Source organism: Panulirus ornatus, chromosome 51 (assembly GCF_036320965.1).
Source record: "Panulirus ornatus isolate Po-2019 chromosome 51, ASM3632096v1, whole genome shotgun sequence".
In the NCBI taxonomy this organism is placed as follows: Eukaryota; Metazoa; Arthropoda; class Malacostraca; order Decapoda; family Palinuridae; genus Panulirus; species Panulirus ornatus.
The window spans coordinates 4004037-4031820 of record NC_092274.1 but is presented as its reverse complement, the minus strand read 5'-3'; the positions used below and the strand labels follow the sequence as shown (position 1 = coordinate 4031820).

General features: G+C 40.3%; 1 protein-coding gene across 2 annotated transcripts; it reads right to left on the bottom strand.

Moving 5' to 3' along the window:
- Positions 1–26: 26 nt before the first annotated feature.
- On the bottom strand, positions 27–22227 carry RpL13 (ribosomal protein L13). 2 transcript variants are annotated; one of them, XM_071691849.1, is made up of 6 exons: positions 22106–22227; positions 14897–15094; positions 13478–13529; positions 11004–11177; positions 5316–5447; positions 27–144 (listed from the first exon to the last, which is right to left on the bottom strand). In XM_071691849.1, exons 2-6 carry the CDS (start codon positions 15085–15087, stop codon positions 58–60), a joined length of 636 nt encoding a protein of 211 aa, XP_071547950.1. In that variant the 5' UTR covers positions 15088–15094; positions 22106–22227; the 3' UTR covers positions 27–57. The 2 variants fall into 2 exon arrangements, with proteins under 2 accessions (XP_071547950.1, XP_071547951.1); XM_071691850.1 differs by having other exon boundaries at positions 22048–22114.
- Between the last annotated feature and the right edge of the window lie 5557 nt (positions 22228–27784).

Here is a 27784-nt window from a genome sequence, read left to right as displayed (position 1 = left end):
GACCAAAAGGATAATGAAACTTTAAGTTCTTCCACTTGTTTACTCTTAATGTATAATCTATTTCTTGCCAACAACAGCTGCATCTTCTGCTGCCTCCTTTGCCTTTTTGGCACGTATACCCCATGTCTTAGAAATAGTACGTTCCTGAAAAGAGAAGTAAATTTCTTAATATTCTACGGTGATAATATTGTAATTGTGTATTTTCAGGGTACTTTTTGTACAATTCAACAACATTCACATGTTTCACCAAACTGGGGCAATATGCTGTTACCCAAAACCCATTTTGAAAAACTGTTTCTTGACCGAGTTTGTGGCGAAAACCAAAATATCAAAGTAGTAGTTGTGTTTTCTAGCACTTCTACAAACTTAAAAGGGTGTTTCATGGAACTCTCTACAACTAAGATGCACTACAGCACAGTCACTAGAGGGGAAAATCCTAAAAAGTTCCATGGTCAAAAGTGTGGTTTCCTTCAAACTATGAACCAGGTGTTCCAGGTCAAATCTTTTGATACAGGGCCTAATTCAGAAGTCCAAGCCATGGTTATGGTTTTTTTCACCATTATTCTTTAGATACTGCAAATCAGTTGCGTAAAATGTCACATATACTTGATTACGACTTCAAATTATGACAAATGATAAGCTGCAAGTTAACAGGCAACTCTCAATGGGGGTTAACCATCAAAACAGAAGAGGCATTTTTTTTAGTGTTCACAAAGTTATGTTGGAGAGAAAAAGAAATCCTAAGTTATTGGATTTGAGCAATCAATTTATTCATATGCTATATATTATAAAGTTTACTGCATATATATTAAGGCTTTTCATATTACAACCTAAGTTGAATACCAAGCTCCAAATCAAACCTTCTATTAAGTAGCATATTTCAGGCAAAAAAAGTTAAAATACAAGGAGGGGAGGGTTTCTAGCCCCTCGCTCCTGCCCCCTTTAGTCACCTTATATGACAAGTGAGGAATGCATGGGAAGTATTCTTTCTCCCATATCCCCATGACAGATAGAGACTGAGTGTGAACGAATGTGGCCTCTGTTGTCTTTTCCTAGCACTAACTCTCGCACATGCGGGGGGAGGGAGTTGTTATTTCATGTGTGGTGGGGTGGCGACGGGAATGAATAAGGGCAGACAGTATGAATTATGTACATGTGTATATATGTATATGTCTGTGTGTGTGTGTGATTCATGTGAGAAACTGCAGAAGCTGGTGACTGAGTTTGGTAAAGTGTGTGAAAGAAGAAAGTTAAGAGTAAATGTGAATAAGAGCAAGGTTATTAGGTACAGTAGGGTTGAGGGTCAATTCAATTGGGAGGTGAGTTTGAGTGGAGAAAAACTGGAGGAAGTGAAGTGTTTTAGATATCTGGGAGTGGATCTGGCAGCGGATGGAACCATGGAAGCGGAAGTGGATCATAGGGTGGGGGAGGGGGCGAAAATTCTGGGAGCCTTGAAGAATGTGTGGAAGTCGAGAACATTATCTCGGAAAGCAAAAATGGGTATGTTTGAAGGAATAGTGGTTCCAGCAATGTTGTATGGTTGCGAGGCGTGGCCTATGGATGGAGTTGTGCGCAGGGGGATGGATGTGCTGGAAATGAGATGGTTGAGGACAATGTGTGGTGTGGGGTGGTTTGATCGAGTAAGTAACGTAAGGGTAAGAGAGATGTGTGGAAATAAAAAGAGCGTGGTTGAGAGAGCAGAAGAGGGTGTTTTGAAATGGTTTGGTCACATGGAGAGAATGAGTGAGGAAAGATTGACCAAGAGGATATATGTGTCGGAGGTGGAGGGAACGAGGAGAAGAGGGAGACCAAATTGGAGGTGGAAAGATGGAGTGAAAAAGATTTTGTGTGATCGGGGCCTGAACATGCAGGAGGGTGAAAGGAGGGCAAAGAATAGAGTGAATTGGAGCGATGTGGTATACTGGGGTTGACGTGCTGTCAGTGGATTGAATCAAGGCATGTGTATGGGGGTGGGTTGGGCCATTTCTTTCGTCTGTTTCCTTGCGCTACCTCGCAAACGCGGGAGACAGCGGCAAAAAAAAAAAAAAAAAAATCAAGGCATGTGAAGCGTCTGGGGTAAACCATGGAAAGCTGTGTAGGTATGTATATTTGCGTGTGTGGACGTGTATATATGCGTGTGTATGGGGGGGGTTGGGCCATTTCTTTCGTCTGTTTCCTTGCGCTACCTCGCAAACGCGGGAGACAGCGACAAAGTATAAAAAAAAAAAAAAAAAAAAAAAAATATACATATATATATTTTTTGCTTTGTCTCTGTCTCCCGCGTTTGCGGGGTAGCGCAAGGAAACAGACGAAAGAAATGGCAACAGACGAAAGAAATGGCCCAACCCACCCCCATACACAATGTATACACACACACGTCCACACACTCAAATATACATACCTATACATCTCAATGTACACATATACATACATACACAGACACATACATATATACCCATGCACACAATTCACACTGTCTGCCCCCATTCACTCCCATCGCCACCTCGCCACACATGGAATACCTTCCCCCTCCCCCGTCATGTGTGCGAGGTAGCACTAGGAAAAGACAACAAAGGCCCCATTCGTTCACACTCAGTCTCTAGCTGCCACGCAATAATGCCCGAAACCACAGCTCCCTTTCCACATCCAGGCCCCAAACAACTTTCCATGGTTTACCCCAGACGCTTCACATGCCCTGATTCAATCCACTGACAGCACGTCAACCCCGGTATACCACATCCATCCAATTCACTCTATTCCTTGCCCTCCTTTCACCCTCCTGCATGTTCAGGTCCCGATCACACAAAATCTTTTTCACTCCATCTTTCCACCTCCAATTTGGTCTCCCACTTCTCCTCGTTCCCTCCACCTCCGACACATATATCCTCTTGGTCAATCTTTCCTCACTCATTCTCTTCATGTGCCCAAACCATTTCAAAACACCCTCTTCTGCTCTCTCAACCACGCTCTTTTTATTTCCACACATCTCTCTTACCCTTACATTACTTACTCGATCAAACCACCTCACACCACACATCCTCCTCAAACATCTCATTTCCAGCACATCCACCCTCCTGCGCACAACTCTATCCATAGCCCACGCCTCGCAACCATACAACATTGTTGGAACCACTATTCCTTCAAACATACCCATTTTTGCTTTCCGAGATAATGTTCTCGACTTCCACACATTCTTCAAGGCTCCCAAGATTTTCACCCCCTCCCCCACCCTATGATCCACTTCCGCTTCCATGGTTCCATCCGCTGCCAGATCCACTCCCAGATATCTAAAACACTTTACTTCCTCCAGTTTTTCTCCATTCAAACTTACCTCCCAATTGACTTGACCCTCAACCCTACTGTACCTAATAACCTTGCTCTTATTCACGTTTACTCTTAACTTTCTTCTTTCACACACTTTACAAAACTCAGTCACCAGCTTCTGCAGTTTCTCACATGAATCAGCCACCAGCGCTGTATCATCAGCGAACAACAACTGACTCACTTCCTAAGCTCTCTCATCCACAAGACTTCATACTTGCCCCTCTTTCCAAAACTCTTGCATTCACCTCCCTAACAACCCCATCCATAAACAAATTAAACAACCAGGGAGACATCACACACCCCTGCCGCAAACCTACATTCACTGAGAACCAATCACTTTCCTCTCTTCCTACACTTACACATGCCTTACATCCTCGATAAAAACTTTTCACTGCTTCTAACAACTTGCCACACACACCATATATTCTTAATACCTTCCACAGAGCATCTCTATCAACTCTATCATATGCCTTCTCCAGATCCATAAATGCTACATACAAATCCATTTGCTTTTCTAAGTATTTCTCACATACATTCTTCAAAGCAAACACCTGATCCACACATCCTCTACCACTTCTGAAACCACGCCTGCTCTTCCCCAATCTGATGCTCTGTACATGCCTTCACCCTCTCAATCAATACCCTCCCATATAATTTACCAGGAATACTCAACAGACTTATACCTCTGTAATTTGAGCACTCACTCTTATCCCCTTTGCCTTTGTACAATGGCCCTATGCACGCATTCTGCCAATCCTCAGGCACCTCACCATGAGTCATACATACATTAAACAACCTTACCAACCAGTCAACAATACAGTCCCCCCTTTTTTAATAAATTCCACTGCAATACCATCCAAACCTGCTGCCTTGCCAGCTTTCATCTTCCGCAAAGCTTTTACTACCTCTTCTCTGTTTACCAAATCATTTTCCCATGCTTCTCATGCCACAAGCATCTTTTGCACAAGCCATCACTGCTTCCCTAAATACATCCCATTCCTCCCCGACTCCCCTTACCTCCTTTGTTCTCACCTTTTTCCATTCTGTACTCAGTCTCTCCTGGTACTTCCTCACACAAGTCTCCTTCCCAAGCTCACTTACTCTCACCACTCTGTTCACCCCAACATTCTCTCTTCTTTTCTGAAAACCCCTATAAATCTTCACCTTCGCCTCCACAAGATAATGATCAGACATCCCTCCAGTTACACCTCTCAGCACATTAACATCCAATTATATGTCCCTTAAAGTTATCATTCATCTTCATTTACCGAAGACAATATGAAGAGAAAAAGCTTTTCCATCAACTAGGCACTTTCAAACTAACAACAGCAGCATCTTTCTCTATATCTCTAATGCCCGTTCCCCCCAATGAACTCCCATCAAGTGGGTGGGTGGCCCCAGCAAAAAGTGTCTCCACTTACACCTGTCCTTACATGCCTCCCTTGGATACACCACCCCATGCATTCTTACCCCATTTTGCTCACTCTAGTACACCACTCTATTCCTGCCAACTAGTTGTATCTACTGCTCCTACCATTTTGCCAAAAGGCAAGGCTAGTGCACAGTGCTCACTGCAGGACAATCTAGTTACAAAGAATGAGCTATGTGAGCTCACTGCAGGACAATCTATTTACAAAGAATGAGCTATGCGAGATAAGTGTTGTCAAGTGTTAATGTGTGACAAGGATAGTGTATGTTTGTGGATAGAATGCTAACAGTCCATGTGTGAGTGAAGCAGAAAGACAGCTACTCAGGTCAGTGGAGTGCAACGTGACAACCACCTGGGTCAAAGGAGTGCAACTTGACAAGCACCAAAGTGCTGGCTTGCTACAAAGCTGTCACTAATCCTCCCGAGACCCAAGCAGGTAATACTAGTAACATACTGCCCTGGTTGCTTACTGGCTACCAAGTACTACCTACCTCCAATAGAATCCATCAAAATCTAATTACCTCAAACATACCTTATATACTTTAATCAGTTCTAAACTTACCATTTGGAGAGCATTAAAGCAACTGTATTTCTTTTCTTTCTCAGTAATGGGCCTGGCCTTCTCCCTCTTTGCCTTCTTGACATAAGGCATGACATCGCCCACCAGTTGTTGTGCCAAGGCTAGCTCTTGTGGCTGATAACAAAAGAAAATTACACATTAAAAGCAATGCAACAAGCTCTCTAGTAAAGATCTTGTAAAGCCTATAAATTTCTGAAGACAAAGCTAAAATACATATGATACCAATACTAAAAGAAAAAAATCTTAATTATCCCCTTCATTCCTAATTATGTATACCATGAGGGTACATCTTCCTACATGCATCTGAGAAAACCAGAGGCTTCTTTACTGACTGAAGACGTTTACAGATGACAAAAATCTTCGACAACATTTCCTAACATAAAAAAATATCTACACTGCTATGTTACTGAAGGTGAAGAACAGACTACATACACCTTATATGAGGTCCCTAACCTTCTACAAGGTATAAAAGAATGATATACAGTGGGGTTTACGTGAAAATTACAGCCAACAATCATGTCTTAGGCATCAGGACAATATGCAGAAAAAAGCAGAGGAAAAATACACAAGAAGCAAAAAGTCACACAGTAAACAAAAATTAAATGGATGTGTTGCAAGATTCAAATGCCTGAGGTGCACCAAAATATCAAAGGTTCACAATGTACTAAGTCTTAATGACCAACTTAAAATGGCTTAAACATTATCTTCATAATTCAAATAGATGAAATCTCTCAGACTGGGCAAGACAACTTTTGTAACAGAACTGAAAAAATCTATTAATTCTCATGCATAATGCAAACTTTTCATTTGCATTACACTAAAGATATTTTCTCAAGTAGCAAGTACCATCTATAACTAGTTTAATAAAAATATTTTCTTAAGTACCAAGTACCACCTATAACAAGTTTAAGATGATCAAAACATAATTTGGACTGTTTTGAACCAGTGTACGTCTTTATACACTAGCATATTCTGCCTCAGCAAGGTAGTACACTGCATCTCTCTCATCAATACTGCTATCTGAGGTCTTTACCTTCTCAACCCATAATAATTCTCCGAGTCAAATCATATGAATCAGTGTCCTAAGTAATCAAATAAAATCTGAAATTGATTTTTCTATTAGCCTATCTGTTCCAAGATCCTCCAGCACACTTTAAAAAGTTTTAAAACCAGTAATATTCTTCAGATCCAGTGTTTCTTTTCAAACACCACTCCTAGTACAACATGGCTTCTCAATGCAAGTGTCATTCATTGCAAACTCTTCATACCTAAATGCATTTTTTTTATGTCCTTGCCCCTCCCACCTCTGCAAAATAGCATCATAAACAAAGCATCTTATGAAAAATCCTTTTGTTCATCATTCTGTCTTTTTAGAATGTGACAATACATGGGAGGAGGATTTGCCATCCCCATTCCTTGCCTATCAATCTACTCCTATGATGCAAAAGAAATTACCAACCAACATTCTGTCTACTACCAAAGATTGAACATAGTTTGTGTACTCATCACAAGCTCCAGGTAGCAAGTTATAATCTTACATCTACCTTACAAGAAGCATCCCTAGTTCAACTTGTAATTAAGTGCTCTATTCATATTTCATATAACTAAAGTTGTCAAATATGCTCTTATGCTTCATTCATATGACTAGGGTTATTAAATATGCTCTTATGTAATGCAGGCCATGTTCTTTCTCAGCAAACTGGTTACAAAGATGGTTTGCTCTAACCACTTTATCTGCCGCTTTGAGAATGAAATAAAATCACAAAAATTTCTTGAGTGCTCAAAACAAGAACAAATTAATAGACACAAAAAATAATTTACAATCTTATTGCAGTAAGAGAGAGAGAGATAAACAGACTAAGGAAGCATGAAAGAACTGCAGGATGGTGAAGAAATAAGGGTAATGATGAGGTAATGAAATTTTCAAATCATGTCAACAGAAACTAAAGTGGATGTGGTGATTGAGTGAGAGTTCTGCTAGTTTCAGTCCTAAAACTATCATGAAGTGGTGGTGGTGGTGAGAGTACCCTTGTTTTAATACATCAAATCAACAGGTTTAAGGAGCCTTAAAATCAATGCTTGTACACCAAATGTTTAATTTTTTTTTCTTTGTCGCTGTCCCCCGCGTTTGCGAGGTAGCGCAAGGAAACAGACGAAAGAAATGGCCCAACCCACCCCCATACACATGTATATACATACACGTCCACACACGCAAATATACATACCTACACAGCTTTCCATGGTTTACCCCAGACGTTTCACATGCCCTGATTCAATCCACTGACAGCACGTCAACCCCGGTATACCACATCCATCCAATTCACTCTATTCTTTGCCCTCCTTTCACCCTCCTGCATGTTCAGGCCCCGATCACACAAAATCTTTTTCACTCTATATTTCCACCTCCAATTTGGTCTCCCACTTCTCCTCGTTCCCTCCATCTCCGACACATATATCCTCTTGGTCAATCTTTCCTCACTCATTCTCTCCATGTGCCCAAACCATTTCAAAACACCCTCTTCTGCTCTCTCAACCATGCTCTTTTTATTTCCACACATCTCTCTTACCCTTACGTTACTTACTCAATCAAACCACCTCACACCACACATTGTCCTCAAACATCTCATTTCCAGCACATCCACCCTCCTGTGCACAACTCTATCCATAGCCCACGCCTCGCAACCATACAACTTTGTTGGAACCACTATTCCTTCAAACATACCCATTTTTGCTTTCCGAGATAATGTTCTCGACTTCCACACATTCTTTAAGGCTCCCAGGATTGTCGCCCCCTCCCCCACCCTATGATTCACTTCTGCTTCCATGGTTCCATCCGCTGCCAGATCCACTCTCAGATATCTAAAACACTTTACTTCCTCCAGTTTTTCTCCATTCAAACTTACCTCCCAACTGACTTGACCCTCAACCCTACTGTACCTAATAACCTTGCTCTTATTCACATTTACTCTTAACTTTCTTCTTTCACACACTTTACCAAACTCAGTCACCAGCTTCTGCAGTTTCTCGCATGAATCAGCCACCAGCGCTGTATCATCAGCGAAAAACAACTGACTCACTTCCTAAGCTCTCTCATCCACAACAGACTTCATACTTGCCCCTCTTTCCAAAACTCTTGCATTCACCTCCCTAACAACCCCATCCATAAACAAATTAAACAACCAGGGAGACATCACACACCCCTGCCGCAAACCTACATTCACTGAGAACCAACCACTTTCCTCTCTTCCAACACATACACATGCCTTACATCCTCGATAAAAACTTTTCACTGATTCTAACAACTTGCCTTCCACACCATATATTCTTAATACCTTCCACAGAGCATCTCTATCAACTCTATCATATGCCTTCTCCAGATCCATAAATGCTACATACAAAACCATTTGCTTTTCTAAGTATTTCTCACATACATTCTTCAAAGCAAACACCTAATCCACACATCCTCTACCACTTCTGAAACCACACTGCTCTTCCCCAATCTGATGCTCTGTACATGCCTTCACCCTCTCAATCAATACCCTCCCATATAATTTACCAGGAATACTCAACAAACTTATACCTCTGTAATTTGAGCACTCACTCTTATCCCCTTTGCCTTTGTACAATGGCGCTATGCACGCATTCCGCCAATCCTCAGGCACCTCACCATGAGTCATATATACATTAAATAACCTTACCAACCAGTCAACAATACAGTCACCCCCTTTTTTAATAAATTCCACTGCAATACCATCCAAACCTGTTGCCTTGCTGGCTTTCATCTTCCGCAAAGCTTTTACTACCTCTTCTCTGTTTACCAAATCATTTTCCCTAACCCTCTCACTTTGCACACCACCTCGACCAAAACACCCTATATCTGCCACTCTATCATCAAACACATTCAACAAACCTTCAAAATACTCACTCCATCTCCTTCTCACATCACCACTTGTTATCACCTCCCCATTTACGCCCTTCACTGAAGTTCCCATTTGCTCCCTTGTCTTACGCACTTTATTTACCTCCTTCCAGAACATCTTTTTATTCTCCCTAAAATTTAATGATACTCTCTCACCCCAACTCTCATTTGCCCTCTTTTTCACCTCTTGCACCTTTCTCTTGACCTCCTGTCTCTTTCTTTTATACATCTCCCACTCAATTGCATTTTTTCCCTGCAAAAATCGTCCAAATGCCTCTCTCTTCTCTTTCACTAATAATCTTACTTCTTCATCCCACCACTCACAACCCTTTCTAATCAACCCACCTCCCACTCTTCTCATGCCACAAGCATCTTTTGCGCAATCCATCACTGATTCCCTAAATACATCCCATTCCTCCCCCACTCCCCTTACTTCCATTGTTCTCACCTTTTTCCATTCTGTACTCAGTCTCTCCTGGTACTTCCTCACACAAGTCTCCTTCCCAAGCTCACTTACTCTCACCACCCTCTTCACCCCAACATTCACTCTTCTTTTCTGAAAACCCATACAAATCTTCACCTTAGCCTCCACAAGATAATGACCAGACATCCCTCCAGTTGCACCTCTCAGCACATTAACATCCAAAAGTCTCTCTTTCGCGCGCCTGTCAATTAACACGTAATCCAATAACGCTCTCTGGCCATCTCTCCTACTTACATACGTATACTTATGTATATCTCGCTTTTTAAACCAGGTATTCCCAATCACCAGTCCTTTTTCAGCACATAAATCTACAAGCTCTTCACCATTTCCATTTACAACACTGAACACCCCATGTATACCAATTATTCCCTCAACTGCCACATTACTCAACTTTGCATTCAAATCACCCATCACTATAACCCGGTCTCATGCATCAAAACCACTAACACACTCATTCAGCTGCTCCCAAAACACTTGCCTCTCATGATCTTTCTTCTCATGCCCAGGTGCATATGCACCAATAATCACCCATCTCTATCCATCAACTTTCAGTTTTACCCATATTAATCGAGAATTTACTTTCTTACATTCTATCACATACTCCCACAACTCCTGTTTCAGGAGTACTGCTACTCCTTCCCTTGCTCTTGTCCTCTCACTAACCCCTGACTTTACTCCCAAGACATTCCCAAACCACTCTTCCCCTTTACCCTTGAGCTTCGTTTCACTCAGAGCCAAAACATCCAGGTTCCTTTCCTCAAACATATTACCTATCTCTCCTTTTTTCACATCTTGGTTACATCCACACACATTTAGACACCCCAGTCTGAGCCTTCGAGGAGGATGAGCACTCCCCGTGTGACTCCTTCTTCTGTTTCCCTATTTTAGAAAGTTAAAAAATACAAGGAGGGGAGGATTTCTGGCCCCCCGGTAATAATAGTGCATTAACATAAGATAAATTTTACGCATAATTATTGAAACCATATAAAAGCAAAACTAATACAATCCATAATTTTCTTTATCAAATTAGTTTGCAGCCACCCTCCAAAGAAGGAAGCAGATGGACTGACTCAGCTCAATGTTTTAAACACTGACAGTCACCAGCAAGGAACTCTATTTTGAAAATCACCCTCTGAAGACATCCCAGCTCATATGTGTTATTCATATTTCAAGAAATGTAAATGCAGGGAATAAACATTAAATGAAATAATCAAATGATACATGTAACAGACAAGTCAGTACTTAAAATCCAAAATCAACGGCTTACCGAGGAATCTGTCTTCTTTGGCTTGTTGGCGTTCATGGGGAATAGGATAAGTTTGCTCTTGTATTCTTTAAGCCTCTGAGCATTCTGCTGCAATGACTCCATGGATTTGTTGACACGGCGATAATCTACAGAAATGCCGATTGTCTGAGCATACTTCTTGTCGAGCCCTGCTGCCTGGAGTAAAATCGATAAACCACATGAATGTATGGTACAATAAAGGAAAGCATATTCTTACAAGACATTCATTTAGCCCAGCAAACCAAAAATACATGCAAAATCTGGAAAAGATAAAACTGATAAAAATGACTATCTGAATAGTTTTACCATAAGTACAATTTGCAAAACAATAACTAATGAAGGTGTTTGATCAACAAAATGTGTGTGATCCTACGGGGTCGGAAGGTCCTCGAAAATGCAGCAATTCATTTGTCCAATGATGGTGATACAGCCTTATCAAAGAGAACTTCTTGGTCACAATGCTACCCCCTTGCAAAATGAAATGCTTTGCAATCACCATTACTAAACCAACGCACAAAGAATCAAATACACACCTCAACATTTCATTATGCACAAGAGGGCCAAAACTTAATTCTACAACCGATTCTGGCTAAACATTCTCACAGCCAGTGTGCTGAAATTTCTCTGGTTATCTAGGGTAAGGTAGCGACAAGAGGTTCAGGGCTACGAGCATATCCAAGGAATCAACCATGAGTTGTCTTTTACCATTAGCAGAAAGTTGATAAATGTTGAAGGTCTCCCCAGTTTGTCCCCTTCTGATACCTTACTGCAGGTTATCATGCTCTCTAGCCACAATGGGAAAGCTAAAGGACTTGATAAAAGAGCAAATAGCTTCAACTGTTCGTCTATACAAGGAATAGAAGCCAGTAAGAGAAACATCAAAATGTCAGTACAATTGTCCAATCAGTTCAAGTATGGACAGAAATTTTTCACAACAGCGGAGGCAGGGCAATACCAGCACACAAGGGAAGACCCAGGAAAGCTCAGAAGACTTCACCACACACACTAACCATTCTGAAACATCAGCTTAAAGCTAATCCACGTTTGTCAGCACAGGAATAAAAAAAAAAAAAAAAAAAATCTAAGACTAATTGGGGAAGTGTCAATAAGAACCATTCATCAAAGCACTATGACGACCTGCACTTCAGCTGCCACCAAGCCAGAAATAAGCCCCTCTTCACCCTTCTGCAGCGGCCATGGATTGCATTTGCCAAGACATACCCTCAGTGGGATTAGACCAAATGGAAGCACATGCTATGGAGCGACAAAGCCACGTTTTCAGAGACAGGGAACCGAGTTGGCATGTTTATTGGCATGCTGAGAGTGACCCCTCTCGATCCCAAGTACACTTTTGGTAATGTTAAACACCCTGATTCTCTCATGGTTTAGGGTTGTTTTTCTTATTATGGAATGGCTGACCTTGTCCTACAGCCCACAAATCAAACCATGAATCAGCACAACTACCTCAAGCTACTGATGGCCTATTTACCAGACTGTAATCAGAAGTGCTATGCAGATGTGTTCATGCAGGATGGCACTCCTTCCCACACAGCAAAATCTGTGAAGCAGTGGCTTAGTGACTGTGGAATCAACTTCACCAATGATTGGCCTGGAAACATTAGATATTAATCCAATACAGTACTTGTGGAGCATCATTAAGCAGCACATTTCAGGGAAGGATACTAGCAGAGTCCTCAAGCTTGAGGCAGCCATTCGTGAAAAGAGGCACAATTTGGACCAACAACTTCTCAAGAACTTGGCAGAATCAGTAAAGAGGAGAGGGAGGCCAAACATCTATCTAAAGTACATAAATAAATAAAACTAGAATACTTTATTCTCATCCATTTGCAACCCACACATACAGCAATGTCATGGTGTGTATACTTCCAATACAGTCCCACCTCAACAAGCTTTAAATGAATCCAACTCCTCATAGCAGCTCTAACCCCTTCTCACCCAAACCAATACAATGACTGCTCAACAACCCCCAAGCACATATCAAAAGCTCACCCTTGCTTCACACAAAAGCAACTTGTATTCAATGTCTCTACCATACCCTGCAAACATCACAAAAACAGGACACTCTAAATGACCAGAGATGCAAAACAAGCACCCCAAAACCCAATCTTAAGTTCCAAATTCCCTGACACACATTCATCTGAAACCACACTCCCCACACAAAAAAAGGTCGCACTATCCTTAACTGCATTCTAGAATCCATCTTTAATATCATACGCCAAATCAACACATCAAAAAAAACCTTCAAACCCAAGATGAAACTTCACACTAAAAATACTACATCACAAACAGTCCATCACTTGCATAACACACACACTTTAACACGCTTATCAACCTGTGGTCATGCTCAATGGATGTTGCCTTTTTCCCAATGCATTAAGGTAGAAAGGTAAGGTATACAAGCACACACATCTGGTAAAATACTGAAACTTCTTTACCTTCAATTCCTCCAGAGTGAAACCCTTGCCTAATCGCTGCCTGATGTTGTACCTGAAACATATTTTGTATTTAATAATCTAATCTACAAGCAAATACACTGTTGTATATTCAGTCTGCACAAGGCTCTCTTTGTCTGTCATGAGGACCAATACCATACAAAATAAATTCACATACAGAATACACATTGAAAATATTGCACAACATGCACATAACTTCCAACCAGTTATCTCTTTACCTACATTACAGGTATCAAGTTCACTATAAGCATACTTGTCCTAAAATTATGCTTGTGTAACTCATTATTATTGATGCACTAATTTCCAACTTTAAATATACTACCCAGCCATACATGCAAACCATTACAAATTCCTTTCATAGATATACTGCACACATTCTTTCAAGTTCTCTATATTGCATTCTTAACTTCCTCTTTATCAGTTTCCTTGGCACGTATGTGCCTACCTACTTTTATAATACACTCACATACTGATCATACCAACTATATTCATCAGCTGAGCATATTCGAATTCAGGATGAAGCTAATGCACTAACCTTACCTCACAAGAACCAAGATCTCTCATTCCCCAAGCACCAGTTTAAATCACAAACACTCTTAACCCAAACAAGCTAAAATATACAGCATTAAAAGAACAACCCCATCCCAAAAATCTGATCAATCATGAGTACACTGCCATGCCAAGTTTTGTAAAATTGTCCTTTTAAACCAACCCATTTTTTTAACACAACAAACTATAATTTGTGTTTCTTCCTTTCATCCTTAAGCTACTGTATATTATTCAACAGACCATAAGTTATCAAAAACAAAAATTCCTACCTATTCCTGGGGATAGGAGAGAATACTTCCTACATATCCCATGTGTCTTAGAAGGTGACTAAAACGAGTGGAAATCCTCCCCTCCCTTTTTACTTTTCCCAAAAAAGAAACACACACACAAGCCAAATGAGGACTTTTCCCTCTGAGGTATAGTCACATGTTCTTGACACAACCTTGCCATTGCAGGAAATGGCAAATAAGTATGGAAAAAATAAAAACTTTCAATACTACAAACACCATGTAAAGTGCCTTCAATACTGATGTATGGACAATGCAGCAGATGGATCCAAGAGAGGTTATCTTAACTGTACTTCACACAGCCATTTGCACCATCTAAAAACCTGATTTCATATCTTAACTACATTCCAGTCAAGTGTTCCAAAAACTTTCCAACATTATACATACATAGAGGAAAAAAAATATGAAAGTTCAGCAATAAACAACTTTGTTCCTAACCATAAACCAGTTTAATGTACATCTAAACCCGAGATCTTGTTTTCAGGCCTTTTGCTTATAGTAATGACCTTAAGCTGAAAGGAAAGGCCTGAAATCCAATAAGTGCAATTAGAAACCTGAAACCTACTTGAATGTGGGACAACGAACCACAGGCCTCAATCTGCCCAAAGGCCGTGGAGCAACACGACGAGCCTTAGCCTGTCTCTTGTTACGACGCCTCTGCTTGCGGGCAGCCTGGTTAAACCAAGTGCGTACATAACGCTGCCAATCTTTATGGAAGTGGCCGTTTGGGACAACATTATTTCTCTTTGGAGCCATATTGCATCTGAAAATAAATAAATAAAGACTTAGCAATGTTTAAACAAGTTATTGCATTACACCCTCTCCCCGACATACGTCCAAGTTCCATTCTGACCAACCAGTCAGATCCTGAAATGGACCTAAGTCGGACATACGTTAGCAAGGCATGTAGAATTCATATGCCTGTAGCAGTATTCTTTTATCCTACTAAATTTCTGTCATGATTACCTCGTTTTTTTACTAACCAGCATTATCATATGATTCTATAGTGTTTTAGTTTTTACTGAAGAATTCTTTACTTCATAGTTCATCATCTTAACTTTTTAAATTCAAATTTTCTTTGTCATACATATGGATGGTCAAAAGTAACACAGGTCATAAGTAGGGGAGAGTTTGTACTTAGAAAATTCTGCAAAACTGCACAATACTTATGAATAAGAGCGCAATGGGATATGACTAGTCTAGATCCCATTGCTCATGGATGTGAGAAGAGTATTTGAATACAAGTAATCAAACAGCAATTTTCCTATTAGGGGCAACGATAGCCAAGCGGTTAGTGTTCCCAGGAACTATGCACATGGAGGGCAACGTGTTCTAAAAAGTGCATGTTCAAAGGCACTTTATTCATTATTAAGTTCTATAAAATTGCTAAGAACTGGCAATGTAAGCCTAATGGACCTTAAACAGTCTTGACCCTGTTGCTCAGGGACGCGAGACGAAGGGTATTCGATTACTAGTAACAAAAATAATTTCCCAATTAGTGATGATAAAAGCCAAGCAGTTAGTGTTCCCAGCTACCACACAAAGGATTCAGAGTTCAAATCCTTGCTCTTTGAGGGCATCATGTGATATATGTTTACCAAATGGCATCCTAGCTTCGTCTCTTCGATGTATATCAACTGACTTATATTTCTCTCTCGTGTCTCCCCTGATGATATGATTATTACACGAAAGTGCACTTGGGAACTTTTCGTGTTTCATTTTCCCCATGGACTCATTGGAATATATATATATATATATATATATATATATATATATCTGTTTCCCATTTTAGAAAGTTAAAAAATATGGGTAATATGGGTAAAACTGAAAGCTGATGGAAAGAGATGGGTGATTATTGGTGCATATGCACCTGGGCATGAGAAGAAAGATCATGAGAGGCAAGTGTTTTGGGAGCAGCTGAATGAGTGTGTTAGTGGTTTTGATGCACGAGACCGGGTTATAGTGATGGGTGATTTGAATGCAAAGGTGAGTAATGTGGCAGTTGAGGGAAGAATTGGTATACATGGGGTGTTCAGTGTTGTAAATGGAAATGGTGAAGAGCTTGTAGATTTATGTGCTGAAAAAGGACTGGTATAAAAAGCGAGATATACATAAGTATATGTATGTAAGTAGGAGAGATGGCCAGAGAGCGTTATTGGATTACGTGTTAATTGACAGGCGCGCGAAAGAGAGACTTTTGGATGTTAATATGCTGAGAGGTGCAACTGGAGGGATGTCTGATCATTATCTTGTGGAGGCTAAGGTGAAGATTTGTATGGGTTTTCAGAAAAGAAGAGTGAATGTTGGGGTGAAGAGGGTGGTGAGAGTAAGTGAGCTTGGGAAGGAGACTTGTGTGAGGAAGTACCAGGAGAGACTGAGTACAGAATGGAAAAAGGTGAGAACAATGGAAGTAAGGGGAGTGGGGGAGGAATGGGATGTATTTAGGGAATCAGTGATGGATTGCGCAAAAGATGCTTGTGGCATGAGAAGAGTGGGAGGTGGGTTGATTAGAAAGGGTAGTGAGTGGTGGGATGAAGAAGTAAGATTATTAGTGAATGAGAAGAGAGAGGCATTTGGACGATTTTTGCTGAGAAAAAATGAAATTGAGTGGGAGATGTATAAAAGAAAGAGACAGGAGGTCAAGAGAAAGGTGCAAGAGGTGAAAAAGAGAGCAAATGAGAGTTGGGGAGAGTGTATCATTAAATTTTAGGGAGATTAAAAAGATGTTCTGGAAGGAGGTAAATAAAGTGCGTAAGACAAGGGAGCAAATGGGAACTTCAGTGAAGGGCGCAAAAAGGGAGGTGGTAACAAGTAGTGGTGATGTGAGAAAGAGATGGAGTGAGTATTTTGAAGGTTTGTTGAATGTGTTTGATGATAGAGTGGCAGATATAGGGTGTTTTGGTCGAGGTGGTGTGCAAAGTGAGAGGGTTAGGGAAAATGATTTGGTAAACAGAGATGAGGTAGTAAAAGCTTTACGGAAGATGAAAGCCGGCAAGGCAACAGGTTTGGATGGTATTGCAGTGGAATTTATCAAAAAAGGGGGTGACTGTATTATTGACTGGTTGGTAAGGTTATTTAATGTATGTATGACTCATGGTGAGGTGCCTGAGGATTGGCGGAATGTGTGCATAGTGCCATTGTACAAAGGCAAAGGGGATAAGAGTGAGTGCTCAAATTTCAGAGGTACAAGTTTGTTGAGTATTCCTGGTAAATTATATGGGAGGGTATTGATTGAGAGGGTGAAGGCATGTACAGAGCATCAGATTGGGGAAGAGCAGTGTGGTTTCAGAAGTGGTAGAGGATGTGTGGATCAGGTGTTTGCTTTGAAGAATGTATGTGAGAAATACTTAGAAAAGCAAATGGATTTGTATGTAGCATTTATGGATCTGGAGAAGGCATATGATTAGAGTTGATAGAGATGCTCTGTGGAAGGTATTAAGAATATATGGTGTGGGAGGCAAGTTGTTAGAAGCAGCGAAAAGTTTTTATCGAGGATGTAAGGCATGTGTACGTGTAGGAAGAGAGGAAAGTGATTGGTTCTCAGTGAATGTAGGTTTGCGGCAGGGGTGTGTCATGTCTCCATGGTTGTTTAATTTGTTTATGGATGGGGTTGTTAGGGAGGTGAATGCAAGAGTTTTGGAAAGAGGGGCAAGTATGAAGTCTGTTCTGGATGAGAGAGCTTGGGAAGTGAGTCAGTTGTTGTTCGCTGATGATACAGCGCTGGTGGCTGATTCTGGCTGATTCATGTGAGAGACTGCAGAAGCTGGTGACTTGGTAAAGTGTGTGAAAGAAGAAAGTTAAGAGTAAATGTAAATAAGAGCAAGGTTATTAGGTGCAGTAGGGTTGAGGGTCAAGTCAATTGGGAGGTAAGTTTGAATGGAGAAAAACTGGAGGAAGTAAAGTGTTTTAGATATCTGGGAGTGGATCTGGCAGCGAATGGAACCATGGAAGCGGAAGTGGATCATAGGATGGGGGAGGGGGCAAAAATCCTGGGAGCCTTGAAGAATGTGTGGAAGTCGAGAACATTATCTCAGAAAGCAAAAATGGGTATGTTTGAAGGAATAGTGGTTCCAACAATTTTGTATGGTTGCGAGGCGTGGGCTATGGATAGAGTTGTGCGCAGGAGGGTGGATGTGCTGAAAATGAGATGTTTGAGGACAATGTGTGGTGCGAGGTGGTTCGATCGAGTAAGTAACGTAAGGGTAAGAGAGATGTGTGGAAATAAAAAGAGCGTGGTTGAGAGAGCAGAAGAGGGTGTTTTGAAATGGTTTGGGCACATGGAGAGAACGAGTGAGGAAATATTGACCAAGAGGATATATGTGTCAGAGGTGGAGGGAACGAGAAGTGAGAGACCAAATTGGAGGTGGAAAGATGGAGTGAAAAAGATTTTGAGTGATCGGGGCCTGGACATGCAGGAGGGTGAAAGGCGTGCAAGGAATACAGTGAATTGGAACGATGTGGTATACCGGGGTCGACGTGCTAACAATGGATTGAACCAGGGGATGTGAAGCATCTGGGGTAAACCATGGAAAGTTGTGTGGGGCCTGGATGTGGAGAGGGAGCTGTGGTATCGGTGCATTATTACATGACAGCTAGAGACTGAGTGTGATCAAATGGGGCCATTGTTGTCTTCCTAGCGCTACCTCGCGCACATGAGGGGGGAGGGGGTTGTTATTTCATGTGTGGCGCGGTGGCGATGGGAATGAATAAGGACAGACAGTATGAATTATGTACATGTGTATGTATGTATATGTCTGTGTGTGTATATAAATGTATATGTTGAGATGTATAGGTATGTATATGTGCGTGTGTGGAAGTGTATGTATATACATGTGTATGTGGGTGGGTTGGGCCATTCTTTCGTCTGTTTCCTTGCGCTACCTTGCTGGCACAGGAGACAGCGACAAAGTATAATAAGTAAATAATATATATCCATGGTTACATTCGCTGCCAAATCCACTCCCAAGGTGGGGGAGGGGGCAAAAGTTTTGGAAGCATTGAAGAATGTGTGGAAGGCAAGAACATTACCTCGGAAAGTAGAAATGGGTATGTTTGAAGGTATAGTGGTTCTAACAATGTTATATGGTTGTGAGGCATGGGATATAGAAATAGCTGTGCAGAGGAGGGTGGATGTGTTGGAAATGAGATGTTTGAGATCATTAAGTGGTGAGGTGATTTGATTGAGTCAGAAATGAAAGGGTAAGAGATGTGTGGTAATAAAAAGAGTGTGGTTGAGAGAGCAGAAGAGGGTGTTTTGAAATGGTTTGGTCACATGGAGAGAATGAGTGAGGAAAGATTGACAAAGAGGATATATGTGTCAGAGGTAGAGGGAATGAGGAGAAGTGGGAGACCAAACTGGAAGTGGAAGGATGGAGTGAAAAACATTTTGAGCAATCAGGGTTTGAACATGTAGGAGGGTGAAAGGCATGCAAGGAATACAGTGAACTGGAACGATGTGGTATACCAGGGCCGACGTGCTATCAATGAATTGAACCAGGGAATGTGAAGCGTCTGGGGTAAACCATGGAAAGTTCAGTGGGGCCTGGATGTGGAAAAGGAGCTGTGGTTTCAGTGCATTATACATAACAGCTTGAGACTGATTGTGAACGAATGTGGCCTTTATAGTCTTTTCCTAGTGCTACCTCACGCACATGTGGGGGGAGGGGGTTGTCATTTCATATGTGGCAGGGTGGTGACAGGAATGAATAAGGGTAGACGATATGAACTATGTACATGTGTGTATATATGTATGTTTGAGGACATTATGTGGTGTGAGGTGATTTGATTGAGTAAGAAATGAAAGGGTAAGAGATGTGTGGTAATAAAAAGAGTGTGGTAGAGAGAGCAGAAGAGGGTGTTTTGAAATGGTTTGGGCACATGGAGAGAATGAGTGAGGAAAGATTGACAAAGAGGATGTATGTGTCAGAGGTAGAGGGAACGAGGAGAAGTGGGAGACCAAATTGGAGGTGGAAAGATGGAGTGAAAAAGATTTTGTGTGATTGGGGCCTGAACATGCAGGAGGGTGAAAGGAGGGCAAGGAATAGAGTGAATTGGAGCGATGTGGTATACCGGGGGTGACGTGCTGTCAGTGGATTGAATCAAAGCATGTGAAGCGTCTCGGGTAAACCATGGAAAGCTGTGTAGGTATGTATATTTGCGTGTGTGGACATATGTATATACATGTGTATGGGGGTGGGTTGGGCCATTTCTTTTGTCTGCTTCCTTGCGCTACCTCGCAAACGCGGGAGACAGCGATAAAGCAAAAAAAAAAAAAAAAAAAAAAAAATATATATATATATATATATATATATATATATATATATATATATATATATATATATATATATATATATATTTATCCCTGGGGATAGGGGAGAAAGAATACTTCCCACGTATTCCCTGCGTGTCGTACAAGGCGACTAAAAGGGGAGGGAGCGGGGGGCTGGAAATCCTCCCCTCTCGTTTTTTTTTTTTTAACTTTCCAAAAGAAGGAACAGAGAAGGGGGCCAGGTGGGATATTCCCTCAAAGGCCCAGTCCTCTGTTCTTAATGCTACCTCGCTAATGCGGGAAATGGCGAATAGTTTGAAAGAAAAAGATATCTATTTACTTATGTTTATATATATATATATATATATATATATATATATATATATATATATATATATATAATAATAATAATAATTCATAGGGTTTGCAAGACTGCTTGCTTGAGGTTTCACCAAGAATAAAGAGTCAAATTTGGTGAGACTTGTCGAGGTACATTTTCACCAAAGAACTTCTCCAAAAGGCACTAGAGTTTCCCCCGTTACTGGAAGTAAAAAAACCTTGAGCTACAAAATACTGTGAAAAGGTCCTGCATAACACTGGGACTCCCAGAGAAACTGGTCTTTAATATCACCAAAAAATTATATAGCAAGTGTACGTAGCAGGTAACACATAGGAAACAGAAAAGTAAGTCATATTAACTATTTCCTTGTAAATCTACAAGGATCTATCAATATCTATATATATATATATATATATATATATATATATATATATATATATGATCAAGACCCCAATTTGCAAAAGACTACATATGCATACATCAACCATCAATGCGAAATAAACAATCCTTCATTGCATAAAGTAGGAAATTGTGATAAATACTCCTTATAGCAAAACTAGTCTACAGTAACTGACAGAAAAACAAAACATTTAATAGACGATAGAAATTGACTCACAAACTCAGTAACTCCCATGCCTCACACACACGCCACTTAACCTAGGTTGTGTGTGTGTGTGTGTGTATACAAAAAAGGTGTAAACATGACAAATATATACGAGGATGAGACAGAAAAACACGTGTAAAATAAACTTCTCTTCCAGTAAGGCCAAATAATAAAAGTTCAGGATGTTAAGGAGTTATACAAAATCAACTTTTCTACACACAATAATATACCCTTTAATTCACTAGTTAAGACTTAACCTGTAATTTGTCTTCTCAATTGACTAATTTCTTGAAGTACTATTACATATAATACAGGAAATCCACATCAATTCACCTATAGACCAAAGACCGAATTCACCTACCAACCAAAGACCAGCTAACATATAGACATATATGCCCAAATTCATCCATATATATTTCTGACATCCGTTTTCATTAGATCTTTGTGTTATATCAAACATTTCTCCATCCATTACACTATTCTCTAGTGCAACCAAATACTAACATGAGTTAGAAGTAACACTAATAAATGGAAACAAAGAAAATTTACTGCATTTACTAACCAGGCTCCTAACGTCACAGGCAGAAAGAACACATGATGAAAACAAACCAGTGAACTAAACATCTGGTTCTCTTTAAGTTCCTATTAAAAATCACTTCTCCCTGAATTCCTTTTCAATGTTATCTATAATGATTAAGTGAACAATTTCTTTGTACATAACTTAATATATGAGAGTATATAGAGGAATATTTTACATTAAAGCTGGTGGTACATCAAAGAAAATGGATGATTTATAGAAAACTATAACTTATAAATATGTTTGTAAGATAATGTAGCTCATAATTGTATTAATAAAGGCCTCAATATATGGCTCGGAGTAGAGCCAATATCGTATACTAATATAATTTTCATATAAAGAAGGCACTGCAAATGACAATAACAAGGAGTCACATGGAAAAACTTTATGAGTAACCAATTTGTTTTATATATATTATTGTAAAGTCTTCATTTCCTAAGGAATCACCGATTTTAAAGTGTTGATTTTCAAATGATACTATCGCATAGTTTCTTTTTAGAATAATGTGATAATGTTTGAACACCTCTTTCAGATATATTCTTAATAATATAGAAATTAACAAATAATAATGATTATACCAAAGTAGGCGAAAATACATAGACCAGAATAAGATTACCAAAGCACCTAATATATCATAGCTTTTACATAAATCTTATTCTTAAAAAAGTAGTAATACAGTTTAGCACTGAAGTAAAACTGTTTTTAAAACTTACACCTACAGATAATCAGTCCAGTCCACATATGAAAGCATTTCAATACAGTGACAAATAGATCAGGTATTGTCTATTTCCATTTGCCTTTATATTAAAAATATTAATCTGTAAGTTTTCCCGATGCTTGTGTTTATCCAACACTCTTATACTATACACTGCTTCTTTACATCTTTTCCAACTAGTTTCCAACTTATTTCGTATATTAGCTTCTGGTTATCAAATCTTTGCGTCTTTTTGAGAGGAACTGTTCACTGATTACGCCATCAAACAGGTTTCTAAAGATAAGATTTTAATCAAAGCTTTGTTATGACCATGTGTGTGTGTGTGTGTGTGTGATCTTTCCTTCTGGGTTTTTAAATAAGGAAATATCTCCGAGGAAAAGGTGGGGAAACAAGACTATATAAATACTCGAGTAACCCACCCTGTAAACACCCCAGTCCACCTGGGTCACAGCTGACCTTTATCATCTTCTGAATATATGGGTATTTACAACCTAGCTTTATGTAACACCTGTTCACGTGTAAGCACAATGCTATTCTCTATCGTGTAACTCTCACGTGTAATTCATCACCTTCCACGTCTACTGTAGAACTATACGCAATAACTCCCACTTGTACTACATTCAATGGCTAAAACGGAAGAATTTCGAGACAGTGAAAGCTGTATATATTCCAGAGGCACAGAAATTTTATTTTCCTCAGCTAGACTGCTCTGTTGCTCTACCTTTCTCTGTGACGTGTTTAAGATACGCCACACTCCAACTGTGCTGTGTTGCACCACCTTCCTCTATGACGCCTTCCGCTATCTTGCACCACGTTCCTATATAACGTCTTCCTTCATTATAATGTACCATGTCCTTCACTGCGACGCGTCCCCAGGGCCAGGTCAGGTTGCACCATTGGCCGGTGGTTTAGATTTGCATGACATTGCGTAGCGATGCGTTCGCCTTGCTAGACTGCAATATCTTCCACTATTACACATTTCCTTGTCCTTACATCATCCTATTTCATTCTGGGGCATTCCTCTTGAAAGGCTGCCATCAGATAACATTATAACATGTCCTGTATAAGGCGACAGTTTACTGGCGTTGATAAACTGCTTTCGGCAATGGGCCCTAGACGAGCTCTTCTTCACTTACATATTGTGACGGGGTTGTGTGTTCACGTCAGTGCAACTGCTCCTACCTGAAGTTATCTGTAGTCTCACACATCCGTCGGAATACTGAACAATACGTTAGATTTACGAATACATTTAAACGCGTGACCTGACCACCACGTCGAAGAATGTAAAGGATTTATCTCAAAAAAATGTTATAGGATACGTCAGAGTCAAATTAGGTTAGGTTAGGTTAGCACAGGTTAGGATAGGATGGGTTAGGTTAGGTTAGGTTAGGTTAGGTTAGGTTAGGTTAGGATAGGATAGGTTAGGTTAGGTTAGGTTAGGTTAAGTTAGGACATTTTTTTGTTAGGTTAGGTTAGGTTAGGTTAGGTTAAGTTAGGACATTTTTTTGTTAGGTTAGGTTAGGTTAGGTTAGGTTAGGTTAGGTTAAGTTAGGACATTTTTTTGTTAGGTTATGGAAGAATATGGCGACTTCGCTCTTATTTTCTTCCCGATGGTGCTTTAGAAAAAGCACGGAACAATATATTAATGCCTTAAACTTGAACAGCCAAATTATTCAGTACAGCGAAGAAAAGTTTCCAACCGAAGGAAAACTGAAAGTAATTTGCAAAATCCTCGTCAGAAATAGCATGAATTACGAATATGACAATTCATCCAATAAACGTGTTGTATCATAAACTGTCAGCATTTGAGAAAGACGTTCATATTAAACATAATACTACCCTAAGCGAGTAGTAAAACATGCATGATTAAATGGCCAGTTTCTACCAGCTCTCAGTCATACCATAGTACTATCATTTATATCATTGTAATACGAGTCCGGGACGCTTATTGTGTATCTGAAAGAACCTTTTCTTTCTTTCAAACTATTTGCCATTTCCCGCATTAGCAAGGTAGCGTTAAGAACAGAGGACTGGGCCTCTGAGGGAATATCCTCACCTGGCCCCCTTCTCTCTTCCTTCTTTTGGAAAATAAAAAAAAAAAACAAGAGAGGGGAGGATTTCCAGCCCCCCCGCTCCCTCCCCTTTTAGTCGCCTTCTACGACACGCAGGGAATACGTGGGAAGTATTCTAAAAGTATTCTGAAAGGACCTATGTACCCAAATACCGAGTGTCACCTGACCGGCGCCCAGACACAAGCTGAACACACAGGGGAATTCCCTATGTCTTGCTGCCGATGAACGTTTGGTGTCCACGACTCAGACAAATAATGCTTGATGATGCAAGAAGATTCCTTAGGATGTGTTCTCGTTTCATGGTCTGAAAATCTCCGGAAATGAGCGACAACTTGACCATTAATACAAGTATTTCTGTTGTTGGATGTAATACCTGTCAACAGCTAGGACTCCAATTCGACAAATAAGCTCTACCTGATGATGATATTGATAACAAGTCATTGCTTGTCTTCCGAAGGGATAATATAAAAGAAAGTGATGAGAATTAAGGCTGGAAGAGTGTTATGATATACACAACTATCATAATCTGTAATAACAGTATCTAAGCGGTGCGGTTGTTTGGCCTTTATCAATCTCAACTGCCAATTGGGGTCTTTAAGGCACTTAGTAGTGAGCAACTTCCAAGTACCAAGAATAATAATGCGGCAAAACCTAGGTACGTAGCCAGTGGATGGTGCCACGTCTAGCTACTTCTATTGAAACAATATTTGAAGACGAGGAATTTTCACTACTACAAAATACGCAAACCTGTATCATTAACATTCTTGCTTCTTTTACTCTGTCTAGGTATACAATCTTATGGCAACCTGATTTATCATAATTCGTCAAAATAGATGTGTACCTTTCAACGCGTATTAATTAAAGCGAGTATCCGGTTAGAATTACATCAGCGCTGATAATCTAAATTCTCACAGATGAGGTAAAGATGATGAGTGAATTTGGTCTTCCAAATAAAAAGACTCATGTTTGATATCAAGTTGATTCCCTGATCCTCACAGACTCGCATATTTTTCGTAATTATTGACCTACGCCCGGCACTACGATGTCGTCCTTGAATTCCTGGAGTGTGAGCAACACCAGGACCAACCACGAGAGAACAGGGTACATGGAAAACCAAAAGGGTCGAGCGGGAATGCAAACTGTGTTCTTCGTGAGACGACGAGAAGGTTTAGCAAATTAATATCTTCAGGTAAGGTGGTAGCACGAGCCTGTCAGGCACGTACATGAGCAAACTCCAACCAAATTGTTGCATCATCTTACACGAGTCGCTTGGCAGGATGTATCACAGAAAACGGATGATACGAAGTCGGGGTCTAACTCACCCTAGGCGTAGACTTGCTCGAAACACGACTTTCCCTCATTTTGAATTTGTCTTCACATGGGAATCCGGACATTTGTCTTAACGGAAGGTGTCCAAATAAGTTCGGCAGGGAACAAGTACGGCTTTGCATGTGACTGGAAAGCTACGGAGGTGTACATTTTAAGACGGGTGGTTCTGGCGTGCTTGATATGTTAGTTACATTGTTGTGGTATAACGTCACACTTTGCCACACCAACAAATGTAGTCATTTTACTCCTCCCGCCACACAGTTGGATCGACACAACATGTCCACTTCAAGGACACTCCTCAGAAATTCACTTTGCTCCGTGGCAGATCCTGACGGTAATATCAACACGGTCTTTGGACGAAAGTGGAAAATCACCGGGACAAGATATGAGCAATATAAATTGCAGAACTCTAACTGCACATAACAAAGGTTCCCTCTTCATGAAACAAAATATCACTTCACTAATATTGTTGAGCCTTATCTTCTTGACTAATCTTAGTGATACTAATCCTTACATTAGACAATAAATCGCCCAAAAATTCTTCCACACACTTGCGCAGACGACGACGCATTGCCTCCCATTCCCTCCCTGCCGGTCGCTCTGGGATTTTCGTACATATTCGTTGTTTAACGTTTAATTAGTCAGCCTGATTTAATGATATCACATGTAAATACATTATTAAAGTATCCTCACGCGAACATGATGAAATATCACGAGTTTTCTCCATCACAAGGTTAAATAAGATGGCTTATGAATGAACGACACCCAGTGTCAGGGAGCTGATGTAATAATATGACATCATCTTGTTTGTATATATCTATTGAAATACTAGTAGAGATTATCTTTACTTCTCGTCCTTTCATTGACATCTTAGAGCTCTATATACAGTGTATGTTAATGACATCGACATTTTGATGTTTAACATTGTTTACGTATATCTCTTTCTGTTCATTGACCCTAGATCTAGATCTGATTTCCATTGACTTTGATGGATTCTCCATATTTTGTCGTGGGATGAACAATGTATATATATATTCGAAAGCTGGAATTCCTCTGTCAATTTCAGGGAAAAAACAATAGAATTTCAGATGCACACACACACACACATATACAAACAAGGTTCGGTCATCTTCTCGGCCCTGGTACTTTTCCAAGGCCTGCCTTTGCAATGACCTCATCTGGTACTCTTCCACACTTGCCCAATCCACCCACCATGTACGCACACTCCTGATGACAGGTGGGAGTTGAGGCATCCACACACACACACACGCACGAATGTTTTGCGAGGCTTGGAGACAATCAGTGTGTACCCCTTCCCTTCAAGCCCCACCATTTGAAGGGCAAAGTATCAATTGCACTTCTACTTTCTCATGCCCAAAGTATCAATTGTAACCCCCCACAATTTTTGAAGGTGAGACAAAGTATCAACACAATCCCTACTTTTCGAAAACCAGAGACATGGTAGCCATTCCACCGCCCAACATGGTAGCCACTTCACCGCCCACTTTTTAAATGCCGGGGAGAAAGTGTCAATCATTATAACCCCAC

Coding starts and splice junctions, on each gene's coding strand:
- RpL13 (XM_071691849.1), bottom strand. CDS start 15,087: ATGGCTCCAAAGAGAAATAATGTTGTCCCAAACGGCCACTTCCATAAA. Junction 5,448..11,003: donor CAAAGAAGACAGATTCCTCG/GTAAGCCGTTGA, acceptor TTTTGTTATCAG/CCACAAGAGCTAGCCTTGGC. Junction 145..5,315: donor GCTTTAATGCTCTCCAAATG/GTAAGTTTAGAA, acceptor TTCTCTTTTCAG/GAACGTACTATTTCTAAGAC.